This window comes from Accipiter gentilis, chromosome 11 (genome assembly GCF_929443795.1).
Source record: "Accipiter gentilis chromosome 11, bAccGen1.1, whole genome shotgun sequence".
NCBI lineage: Eukaryota > Metazoa > Chordata > Aves > Accipitriformes > Accipitridae > Astur > Astur gentilis.
The window spans coordinates 16173537-16186462 of record NC_064890.1 but is presented as its reverse complement, the minus strand read 5'-3'; the positions used below and the strand labels follow the sequence as shown (position 1 = coordinate 16186462).

General features: G+C 44.0%; 1 protein-coding gene across 3 annotated transcripts; it reads right to left on the bottom strand.

Moving 5' to 3' along the window:
* Nucleotides 1-3719: 3719 nt before the first annotated feature.
* CBLL1 (Cbl proto-oncogene like 1) lies at nucleotides 3720-10836 on the bottom strand. Of its 3 annotated transcripts, none has more exons than XM_049814209.1 (6): nucleotides 10690-10836; nucleotides 7742-7909; nucleotides 7285-7385; nucleotides 6940-7023; nucleotides 6033-6106; nucleotides 3720-5476 (listed from the first exon to the last, which is right to left on the bottom strand). In XM_049814209.1, the coding sequence occupies exons 1-6, from the start codon at nucleotides 10700-10702 to the stop codon at nucleotides 4435-4437; spliced, it is 1482 nt and encodes a 493-aa protein (XP_049670166.1). In that variant the 5' UTR covers nucleotides 10703-10836; the 3' UTR covers nucleotides 3720-4434. The 3 variants fall into 3 exon arrangements, with proteins under 3 accessions (XP_049670166.1, XP_049670167.1, XP_049670168.1); XM_049814210.1 differs by having other exon boundaries at nucleotides 7285-7382; XM_049814211.1 differs by lacking the exon at nucleotides 10690-10836 and adding an exon at nucleotides 9104-9611.
* Nucleotides 10837-12926: the final 2090 nt, after the last annotated feature.

Below are 12926 nucleotides of genomic sequence, written 5' to 3'. Positions count from 1 at the left end.
ACCAAGTCAGAACTGAAAACAATAACACACACACACCCCCCCTCCCCAAACAACAAATTAAAGCCCCATATTTAGAGAACAAGGAGATACAACTCAGAGTAGGAAAAGTTTCTAAAGTCGCTCTTGTCTTATGACTAAGTCAAGACTAAAAGGAGCTTTAAACTTAATTATTCTCACTCACAATGCCCAAATGCAGCTAGTTCAGTTTACAAACCGGTCAGTATAAATCAATCATCAGTGTGAATGTAACATACCTGAACACAGTGAAGAACCTCACAGTTGTGAGGGCACCATTACTACATAAAGGTGATTTAACAATTGCTAAGAATTGTTTTTAACACCATGAAATAAAAAGCAGGGGAAATACAACTTGTATAATACTGACATTACCTTTAGAAATGTAGTCAGGATGAAAATGAATATAAACCTTGCACCTTTCTCTGCTGCATTGGACCCTGCAATGTCAGATACATATATGAACAGGAAAAGTTCAAACTTCTTTCCCAAACATTCAGTATTATGTTGCAACTGCAGTCCACTGTGCTTCTCCAGTTTCCCAGGCTTGACAGTACCTTCTGATGTGAACCTGTGCATGCTTTTGTCAGCAACACAGCAATGCACGCAGAGAGAAATGCAACAAAATCGGACACAAATTTTACAGAGCAGAAAACATTTTAAGAACAGAGGTGCATTCAGACTCAATCTACAGAGAAAGCGTATCCACAAATGTGCTTTTGAGAACACTTGACTTCACATAATACAGAAGACAACTTTTCTCCCTTGCTATGTGTGCAAACTCTAACATGGAATGAACACGAGTTACTTCCACTTTAGGTTATAACAAACAGAATTTGATACATCTAGATAACCAATCTTTATGTTAATAGTATTTTAAAAAACCCCACCAAACATAAAAGTACATGTTCACGCAATTAGCCTGCTTGTTGTAAAGCATGCATGGTTGCAGGCAATCCTTCAAGCAGTTCCAGACAGAATTGAAGATAAGAGCGTGAGGAGACAAGCATCTAAACCACGGATGTTTTCAGGCCATCTGCTGGTATCTTTTCATTCATTCCATGGTGGGCATAAACCATCATCAAACTCCTTTTCCTTCCCTTATGTGACATTATTAGAGGAACCTACAATGGCTGACAAATTTAAATGTCGTCACAGTTATCTTCCAAACTTGAGATGTGCTTGGCAGTGCCTTGGGAGGGAGATCACTGCCACAGACAGGGATATTTATTCAAAAGAAACATAATTAATTCAATTCAAATGTTTGTCTTTACAGGAAGATGTAAGTATGAATGCAAAGAATTCACAAATACATCTCACCATTTCTAAGACTGTCAATTATACAATTAAATACATGAATTTCTGAACTTCACACTGAAACAATCATGTATTTTGCAAATATACCCCAACCAACCAACCGAGGAAAAAAAACCCCAAACAACACAAAACACAGCAAAACCCCATAAACAAATTAAATAGACAGTTAACATAGAGTTTCAACCAACAGAGACATTTTTTAACTTTGTAAATATGAAAGCATCAACAGTACCCTTAGTTACGTAGGTATGCTTAAGGCTTAATAAATAAAAAAGAAAAGGATCTATGTCTTCCTATGCAAGCAGGACACAGAAATTTGACCCAAGTCCAAGTCCTGCCTATGTAAGATGACTTTTCAGTAACTCCTCTATCACAAAGACTTTTGATCCATGGTCACTAAACAATTCAAGGGATCCCACTGATTTTTGTGAGACATACGTCATTGTCTGTATGACATACCTCACCTCTCCCTCAAACGTAAAGAGAAAAAAATTCTCACACGTTTCTCCTTTAGTGCTTTTTGATAGAGCAAAGTCTGCTGTTTTCCCTTAATCAGTTCAACTGCCTCAGCGTTTTCAGAGCAGCACTTTATCACTAACTTCAAGAACAGCCTTGCACTCAGAATTAGGAAGTTTGAACCCTTCATCTGCTTCACAACACACTGGATAATACATAACGGAAGTACACAACCAGACTTATTTCTAAAAACTAGCATGTTAGAAAGAGCTGCCTTATTTCCTCATCACCTGCAATTGACAGGTAACAGCCGATTTCAGAATGTCTTGTTTTCCAAAACAGAGCGCACTGCTGAGGTCGACGCATCTCCCTGCACAATAGCCTGTCGCAGGGTGTCCTTGCAAACGCGCACCTGTTCCCTTCGCAGCCTAAACAAAAAGAAGCTGGTACCTAGAACCATCAGTAAGTCTGTTTAAAACAGGTACGTCCCACATAAGCTTGACTTCGCAGAGTCAAAGAGTATTAATCAGACACGCAGCTTTCCTCCCAGATGGAGTTTTATGCTGCAATATAAACGTGCCTAAGCTTACCCCCTACCGAGTAATTTAACAGTGACAAAAGAGGATCCTTGAATGTTCCCCATGTGCTTAAGTTACTGAAACAAAATAATGCTGGCAGGGTCATTTTCACCTTCATACACAGACAAATTTTCAGCCAACCCTGCACCACAGCACACTATCACAATCAGCCTCTTTTTCTTCTCCAGTGTGTTTTACTTAAAATGACTTATTTTTCAGAGAAACCAAAACAAAGAACTCTGTCTTAGAAAGAAGCGTATTACAGCTAAGCAGACTTCTAATCAGTTGGCATTCACTGGCCATTTGTATACCCCAGAATTTACTTGTAGATCTCAGAATTTATTTGCACATCTCTAAAGAAGTATTTATTTGAAAGGCAATCTGAAAGATTTGCCTGTGGCCACAAGGAAATCAATGGCAGTCAAAGACAGAGAGTAAACCTAAAGACCCCTCGCTCTGGTAATTAAAAATATGCAGTTTATACGTAAAACTGCAAAATTTGGAACATTGCACTGACAAAGCTCTTCCGTAAGTTTAACACTTATGAGGCAGGAAAAAAGGTTTACAAAAGAAATACTACCACTGAGGCTTTAAGATGGTTCAGACTATTCAAGAACAGTAGGAAATTACAAACCTTAGCAAAAACCCAAAGGATTTCTTCATCCAAAAGCGCCACTGCTAGAAATGTGGCATTTTGAAAAAAAACAAAGGTTCAGCACTAACATTGATTAGAAATGCAAAGATAAGCACTCCAAACAACAGACAGTACTTATTCTTCTCTGGTTCTGCTACCAGCTGCACTAAAAAAGAACATTCTCATTTTGCGTGTACTATAATTCTGTTCAAAAGTATACTTATAAAGCATAAATTTGGGACCAAAACAGACCTGAGGGCCTGCTTGTATTGCTACTTTTTGAAAAAAAACAGTAAAACAAAAGATCTAACTATTGTCTCTTCAATTAAATCTGTATCACAAAATTGAAACAGATAAAGAACGTATAGCTTTTTATTTCTTTATACCTACATATGGGACTTCAGACCATGTCTTTCAGGTTATCCGAATGGGATGTTTTCCTACTGTACATATGTATATAAAGTGACAGAGGCAAACACCGCTTCCCTACCTAAAATAACCTGCTTCTCACAGACATGGCAAGCCAATTCGCAGACACTTCGGCACAAACATACTCATAGGTAAACACAACAGTTTTGAGTTCAACTCCAGTGAGTAGTGTACGTGTAAACAGCACCTTCTGAATCAAAACTAGCTTTAAAACAAACAAACAAAAAAAACCCAAACCCAACCCCAAGAACCCGACCAAGAACAGCCCCCGCCCCCAAACAAACAACATATTATTACATGGTTTCATGTCACACCCAAAGCTGTTATTTCTGATAAATTTACCTTGCTGCATAAAGAAGAAAAAAAGCTGAAATGCAGTATTCTGCATGTTCTAATGCCATGAATTCATCATAGCCTGAATTCATTATAAGTAATGGTAACTGTTAGTAAGAGAAATATTAGAAGTTCCCTCAGTTTCCCCCATTTGGAAAGTATTAGTGCCAAAATGGTGTCCCGAAACTATGTCAGTGTTGACTTCAGATCAAAACTCACCACTTTTACAACCATATTTCAATTTAATTATTGTACACAGGTTAACAAAAATGTATCACAAGTGAAACTAAACACTGGATTTAACAAAAACAATATTCAGAATGGTACAACACGTGTTCATTTTCTGCAGGAAATAATATTACAAGTGTTCATCTTAGGACAATTTAGCCACACTAGAGATAGAAGTTCTGTTAAAATGCAACCGTGGTCTACTAAGCCACTTATTTTAGCACTATGGAATATTTGAAGTCGGAGTCCTACAGTCAAGGCTTAAAAATCATTTAAGATTCAAACCCCCAAAGTCTTACAGTCAAAACGACAGTATTTTTTTTTTTAAAAAAAACAACCAAAAAACCAAACCACAATAAAATAACCCCAAAACAATTAATTAAAAGGCTGTTGTATATAGTTTTATCCTCTTCATAGCACTCTCTATTCCTATAACTGCTTGTATCACTGGTAGTAGGGTCTGTATCTGGCTTGATCAGGGTGGTGTGGTCCAGGAAGAGGGGCCTGAGCAGGAGGCCCTTGCATCCTTGGAGGTGGAGGCGGCCCCCTTGGAGCTGGCCATATCCCTGGACTCATTCCCCCAGGCTGTGTGAAAGGGGGACTAAGAGTTCCTTGATCTTCACTGAACTGTGGCAAAGAGTTAGGATTATAGTGATGGGGAGGGGGTGCATTTACATTCACAGGGGGGCCTCCGTGCTGAGGAGGGGGAGGTCCTGGAGGAGGATGATTCATATACGGTGGCATCTGGGCAATTATATGTCCAGGTGGCGGGGTTATTGGAGGAGGAGCAGAGGTCATTGGTGGTGGAGGAGCTTGGCTATATACCATGTGAGGAGTACCTGCTGCCTGGGGAGGATGCTGCAGCGGATGGCTTATTGGTGGAGGTGGTGGTGGGGGTGGTGCATAATGTTGCTGTGGAGGCATAATATGGTGAGGATGCGATACCACTGGCTGACCCTGGTATTCAGGATGATGATGAGCAGGTGCAGGGGCTGGTGGAGGTGGTTCTCGAGCACCTGAATTCGAATCATCCTGAATAGGGACTGTTATTAAGTTGCTGTGTTTTCTCGTTGAAATGCGGAAGGTGTCCTGACTGACTGGGCGAGGTGGCGGTGGAGCCATTGACATCTCTGCAGGAGGCGCACGAATGTCTTCATGAGGCTGGTTATAATGCTCATGTGGCACATGCTGCAAAGGAGGTGGTGGCATCATGATGTGCTGCTTTGGCGGGATGTGGCTCATATGATGTTTCTCAGGTGGCATTATGAAACGCTCAGGAATTTCAGCAGGCGGTGGGGCAATAGGAGGATGTACAGGTTCAATTGGAGGACGAGTAACAGGCTTTCCAGCTCTCATATGACGGTGGTTGATGTGCGCTTGCAAGTCCCTCTGTGACAGGTAAGTTCTCTTGCACCCTTGAACAATGCTACACATGAAGAGAGACCCTCGCACACACTGCTCAATTCGCTGCACAGGTTCATTACAGCTAAATCAGAAAAGAATATTGGTTTATTGTCATCAACAGAGCTCAATCTGCAATTATCTTTTTTGTTAAGAGTTAACCAGTTTACCATATTACCCAAATTGGAACTGACAATTTTTTCCCCACTGTAGCAGTGAAAGAAACATTTCATTGCCTTTGAAGTTTATCTAGTTTTTAAGTCTCCAAACACAACTATGAAAGAACATAAAAATTTCACAAGGTGGAAATTTATAAATAGCATCACTCTCTCTCACAAATTCCTTCTGTGCATTGACTTACCGAGAGTCACTCTAAGTAAATCAAACTGCCATTTATTCTTTTTCATATTAGAGCAACAACAGGTTACCCACCCCAAATACTTAAACAGCAAAGTAAACACTGATGTCTTACAATCCCAAAATATGGGATATGAAACTATAATCAAGTGGTGTAGTAGAGAGTCCTCTCCTGCCTTTGCTAAACATACATAAATCAGAACCATGTTAATACAGTATCTGAAATAAGATATTTAAGTTACTTTCCTACATTTCCTTTAATAACAAATCTTGAGATAACTTACCCTGGACACATCTTGTCTCCCTTTTTCTCATGTAGTATAGCACAGTCATAGCAGAAAACATGCTTGCAAGGGATCTAGAGAGAAAAAATGGCTCTGGTCAGACATCATACATAAGTATCTATGTCATTTTGCAGAATACAGTTCCCCCCTCCAGCACACAATTTATAATAATAAAAGTAACTAAGTTACCTATGAGGTGAACAGGCATAGTGGTAGTTAGCTGTTTACAGCACCTTTGCATAGAAACTTTCTAAAACAGTTTGTGGTGAGTTTGGGTTTTTTAGGGGTAGGTTTGTTTGGGGTTTTTTAAGTGTTAGCAAAAACATAGGCAAAAGTTTAAGTCTTGCAATAATACCAACACCGAACATTCGCAGAAGCTGCATATGCAATGTAATTACCCTTGTCTTGCTGGCAAGGAAGGGAAGTTTTAAAAGCATTAACTGTCATTAAGTCAGATCGTGAAGCCTGTTACATCACACTTAGAAATCTAAATTAATCTCAGAGATTTTGTTACACTACTTTTAAAGGGACATAAAAGTGAACAGTGTTTTCTAACTTCACTGCAAGTCTTCAACTGAGATAAAGAGCATATTTTTAACGGTAAGTGGTGTAAGGTGAAAAGCCACTGAACTTGAAGAGCTTTTTTGTTGGTGACTGCGTTCACATTTTTTGTTTAACATTTTCAAGCTTACTTTATTAAATCGGGGGGGAAACTGAGATCAGTTAGACAGATGGAACAAAAACACTTCAGCAAGGAAGGCCCCTGGTTCCATCCTGATATTCTTCTGCTGTTTATTCAGAGGCCTGCTGAAATCGGTAACCTCTAGAGACCTCGGAGACATAGTAAAACCTAATTTTACTCTAAAGGGAAACTACGGCTGCATCTTCCACTGATAATTTCACTCACCATGCGTCCATACATTTTGATGGGCAATCCACACTTATCACAGAAATGGACCGGTGTATCATCCTTTTCCCCCAGCAAGTTTATCTGATAGGATAGAGAAGGGAGTGGGAGAACAAAACCCAACATCACTAAAGCTTCTGATTTCAATTATCACCAAAACACCCATTATTTCTGAATTAGCTGAGAAGGAAGCAAGGGCACCACAAATGTGAGAAAGCGGAGGATGTATTTTCAGCCAGTCAAAAATAACGGAAGCACTTTTATTTAAGAAAGTATCTACCAGGACTACCTACAGTTTGGTATGATTCACAGAGACAAGATTCACGACTTCCCATCCATGACTACCTTATAGTCCCAAAAGATGGGTCCAGGGAATCTCCTTTGATTGCCAAACATTTCACCTCCTTTGCATTCGTATCGCTCCTCTTTGTTATAATCAAATTCTTCTGTGGAAAGAAGAAAGAGAAGAAAGACACAGGCCAACCACGACACTTTCCTAATTGACACCAGCTGCTAATAGGCGCATGCATCATTCTATACTGAAATCATCAAGAAATGCCACAGCATTTCCCATCTGGTGGGCCCATTCTACAGAAAGGTACAGTCAAAATAGTAAGACAATCTGTTTTGGGAATATGCACTATTTAATCCGTATAGTGCAGCAGTATCCAGAAATTTGAAACTAGTTTTGCACTTGGACAGAACCTTGGACTCTTAAGCCTCCAAGACCGAATAAGGTCTTGACCAATGCTGCAGAATATTACCCTTCCCTACTACAGGGCTAGTATTTATATTAATTTACCTTCATCACCAGCTTGTGTCTTTGAAGGCATCCTGTTCATATTTCTTGGAGTTCGAGGTGCAGGTTTGGTTTTATTTGTCTGTTTTGAGATAAGCTTTATAGGGATTCTTCTACGAACATCAAGACCACCCAATGATCCTGAACTATTTGTTCCTTGCAAATCATTGTCTGTGAAAAAAAAAAGTTTACATTATTTTTCGGTTATCTAATAGTTTCTAAAGAGGCTAAGCATTAACAGAAGAGTTTTAAGAAAAATAATTTTTAAAGCTTGTTTAAGACTCATACAACATATCAAAGTTTAATCGCTAGAAAATAAGTATCTTCACATACAATTTCTTCAAGTCACAAAACTGTATTGGGAATGACTCTGATTTTAGGAAATCTAGTTCTACAATTAAAGCTATTTTTAAAAATAAGTTAGCCACTCTGTCATTTCTCCACAACAGGAAAAAAAACCCCATTAATTGTATCACTTCTCTCACAGTGTGAATAGTACTGAAGAGTCAATTGTTTGTACAACCTGGACAACATAGAATTTCTTATGAGACAAGGTAATTTTTACAATTTATGTACACTGTTTACTGAAGTTGGAAGGAAACTAGTTTCTATATTAACTCAGCATCTTGACATATCACTTAGATGTTTCGCATAAAGTATCACAAAAATATCAGCACTTGAAGAACATGTAGTAGTATCCTTGCTAAACCAAAAATTATTGTTCCCCACTACATACAGAATTCCCTTTAACCAGATTTAAATCTGAGTACCAGGGGAAAGGAAGCAAGAAATAGCCTGACACATGCACCAGTAGACAGAGGCTCAAAGAGATAATCTAGAGGGGCTACTGCAACAAGCAACACCAATGAAGAGGGTACAACTTCCTCAACTTGCAGCGAGTCTACCTTAAACCACTGCGCAGCATCTCATTCATACAAAAATAAAGTTATGTCCCTCACAAGTCTACCCAGCTCACTCTGACTTTAATTCAAAATGCCATTTTGACAGGCATTTCAAAGCAGCACACGCTCAGCCTCAAAGGGGCGTGCCACAAGCTGTTACAGTGTGAGCCTTGCCCTTCCACTGGCACTGCAGCCTGGAATGATCGCTGAGGCCCCAAAGGATTACAGCACGGTAGCATGTGGACACTGAAATTAGGGCCCTATTAGTGCAACTCTGCATAATGCCTCACAAACTACCGTCCCTCAAAGCCTATAACCACCCCACACAACACAAGTAGGAGGAAAAACAAGAAGGAAAAAAAAAGGAAAAAAGGGATTGCTCTAAGTTATTCAGCAGCTACCACCAAAACTAGGAACTGCAACAAAGTTTGAAATTGGGATTATGCCCTGACAGTCACTTTACCTCAGAATCAAGAGCCCTCAATTTCCTCTGATAGATCAAATTCCTCTTAGCGCAGTGGTTGACCCATTTCACTGTAAAAGGCAGTATGTAAAAGGGCAAAACCAATAACGCCTGGTTTTACTTTTGTTCATTTTTTGCTTTTGTTTAGGCTGTCCTGTTGGCTAAACAGATGACCCAGCAAACACAACCACGACACCCCTGAGGCTGCTGGGCTCGAACATCAGCGATAATAATGCTAAAGCTGTCTATTTTCCACTTGTTGGGAAATTGTGGTTTTTTACCAGGATACACAAAACCACAACACCATAGACCAGAAAAAGCCTCTGCAGGACCTCAATCCACTTGCAAACAGGAATAACTAAAACAAATTAAACAAACTCTTGTGTCTTATTTAATCCACTGAGCTGCCAATAGGAAACAATTAAGTTCTGACGTTTTTCTTCCATGTATATTTGCAAGCTAGGAATATTTACATGAGTTAGCTGCTCAACTAATCCAAACTAGCAAGTTTATTAGTCATTCAAGTTTCACGGAAGGATAATACATTCCAGTCTGTGAGAGCATAACTAGCAGGATTAAGTCCAGAAAAAAACCCAAAAACCATACCAAAATTATTAAGACTACTCAGAGAAGCTCTAATTAGAGGTGACACATCCTCCTCCTGAACCATCACCTTCCTCAAGTTTACTTAAGTTTTATTTTTGCATTTCAAGTTTTTTAAAATTCATAAATACAGCCGAAAGATTGTATCTCACACATACAAATTTATAATGCAACCTTTGCAAAGGGGCAGGAGACCCCCCCCAAGCCCTAGCAAAACCCCCGCGTCCACTCATCCATTCATCAGACGACGCCAGCACGCCAACCAGCAAAGCATCCAAGCTACAAAACCACACTGAAGCTCACGAGAAAGTTTCCTCTCCCGAGCGCGACTACGGGACCAGAAAACGCACTATCGGCGCCCATCGGCAAACGCAGCGGGCAAACGAGCGCCTCGCCGCCGCCTCCCCCAAGCGCTACAGGCTGCATCCACCTGCAGCAGGCCCACGGGCTCCGTACACACCGGACTGTTTACCGCAGGCCGCCCCGGGACCGCGCAGCCGCCGCCTCCGCCGCCAGCAGCCGCGCCTGACGCTGCGCCAGGCCCCGCCGCGCTCCGCAGCCCGGCCGGGGCCGGGAGACGGCGGAGCGGCCCCTCAGGCCGGCGGCTGAGCCTCCCCCCCGCCGTCGGAGCGGGGGCAGGGGCCGAGCGCCGCCGTGCCGGGAGCGGGTGAAGGTGGGGCCGCCGCGCGCCACCGTTGGAGGGCGCGCGGCGGTCGGGGCGGGGGGGGGAAGGGGGGGGCGGGGCGGGGGACCGCGAGCCCCGGCGCTGAGGGGAGAGAGCAGGCCCCGCCGCGCGGGCCGCGGGGAACCGCGGCGAACACGGGCCCCGCCGGCGTTACCGGGCGCCGGGCCGCATCCCGCCGCTACCCTGGCAGCGCCCCGCAGCCGGCGGCCCCACGCGCGGCCTCCGCCCGCCCGGTAGCGCGGAGAGGGCCCAGGCGGGGACGGGTATAAATGGGTCTCCCGGCCTCTCCCCTCCTCACCATTGTGGTCCATGATTCGGCGCGGGGCACTGTGGGAGCGGAAGGGTGCGGCCGGAAGCGGAAGCGGCCGGGAGACGGGCGAGGGGGAGGGGGCGGCGTGAAAAAGTGCGCAGCGGGGGAAGCGCTTGCGGTACGGCGCTCGCCGCGTCCCCGCGGGGCGGCCGCGCCGCCGCGGGACAACAAGGAGCGCGGCCGCAGCCCCTGCCGGGGAGCGCGGCGGGGCGGTGGGACGCCGCGCCGCAGCGGGACTCACGCTCCCGACGGGCTCTGCGGCGAGGCCGGGGAGGAAGGCGCGGCCGCCGCGCAGCGCCTGCCGGGACGGCGGCTGCCCCCTGGGGGGTGTAGTGCCGCATGTGCCGCGCCTGCGCGCTGCGGCGAGCGGCGGCAGCCGGCGGAGATGGCGGCGGGGAGAGCGGGCCCTCCCGCGCACTGGCCCGGTGGGGCGGGGAGGCTCCGTGCGCTCCGGTCAGGCCCCGGGGGGCCTCGGCGGGGCGGCGCTTGGCGGGGGCTCCTGCCCGGGCTGCGGCGGGGCTCCTGCCCCGCTGGGAGCCGCATCCAGCCGCTCGGGGCGCAGCTCGGAGGCGCTCTGGCGGGGAGAGCTTCGGGCCCGCGGCAGGGAGGAATAGGGGGAAATGGGAGGCAGGAGCCTCCCGCGGCTTCTCGCAGGAGGGTGGAAGTGGCGACGAGAGGGGGCTTTCCGCTCAGGAGCCGCGGCAGCCCTGCCTGCGGGCGTGCTGGGAGGGTGGCTTGTGAGGTGCGGGCTTCCGAGAAGTTGGGCGAATCCGGCTCCACGTTGGGCTCCCTCGGCAGCTCACGGTCAGCCTTCCGTTTCACCGTGGAAACGGCTGATTCCCGTAGCAGGAATCGCCCCTGTAGCAGTGCCAGTGACTTGATGGAACAGTGGGCCTCCAGTGGTCCTCCCTAAGGCTTCACAGCAGTAGAGCTCACTGCCTCAAGAGACTACTTTGTGTCGTTTCCAGGAACTCGGCATTTTGTGAATCCTATGTAATGCAGTGGGATGCTGTCTTTATAGAGTGCTTCTACAGCACAGAAGAAAGAAAAGAAATAAAAATACGATTAAATGGTAGGTTATAGGGTAGAAAGCGGCCTCGAGCCGTCCCTCCGCAATCCTCAGCTCAGGTAGGGGCAGCGCTATGCCATGCGCTTCAGATTAGGGACTGTCTCTCTAAAAGCCTCCAGGATTGGGATCTTGTGTCCCTACAACGTCTCTCATTATCTTTACTACCTTAACGTTTAAAAGCTGGCATTTAAGCCTAGTGTTTCTTGCCTTATCCCCGCAAGGCAGACAGAACAGATTTTCCCTTTTGTCTTTGTTGTTCCTCAGAAGGCAGACCCATAGGACACGTGATGCTGATGCCTGCGTAATATGCTTTATTTCCCCATAATAAGAATTCACAAAGAGAAGAGTTTAAAAAAAAAGCAAACGTGGATGCCACGGAGCATGTTCTTGGTATGCACAACTTTATTTTCTAGTTAATAGATAACAATTACTTTTAAAATGGAGCTTTTTAAAAGGGTAAAAAACTTAAAATACGTCTCCAGATTGAGTACCTGACATGCAAAGACAGAACAGTAATATTCAAAATGCATACAAAAATACAATTTCTTCATTCTACTGGAAGAAGATAAGCACATCTAGTTGCATTACTTACAGATGCTTGAATTAGTACAAAATTGTACAGAATTTTAGCTTCATTGCAAAATCCATTATTTTGGTATCCTTCATTTTGATGGATACATAGAGAGTAAATTAAGAAGCACATACCGCCTGACCCACTGAGAAAGGTATTTAAATGCCTTCTGCGTGTTACCTCTTGCCATTCTGTGTAACTCTAGGCTTTGTGTGAAATGCTGTTTTTCAGGAAAAACTGAATATTTTGTGCCAGTTAAATTAAGAACAAATACAACCATGCCTTGAAGAAATATGCAGGCCAAGAATAAGTGCACTGCATTGTATTTTATCACAATTAATTCCAGCTGAAATGTCATATTTAGAAAGGAAACTGGAAGACTGTTGACTGTTTTTCTAAATACCTGTATGGACAAGAGCTGGAGAAGGTTCAAAAAATAATGTAAGCCCACATTTCTGTTGAGTGAGAATCTATATTCAAACTTCACAGTGGAGATGTTGTCTTGAGGGGAAAAAAAATTGCATTGCTATCATTTTTTATACCAACTTTTCTGCGGTATGAGTTTATGCATAAAAATTAGCTGAA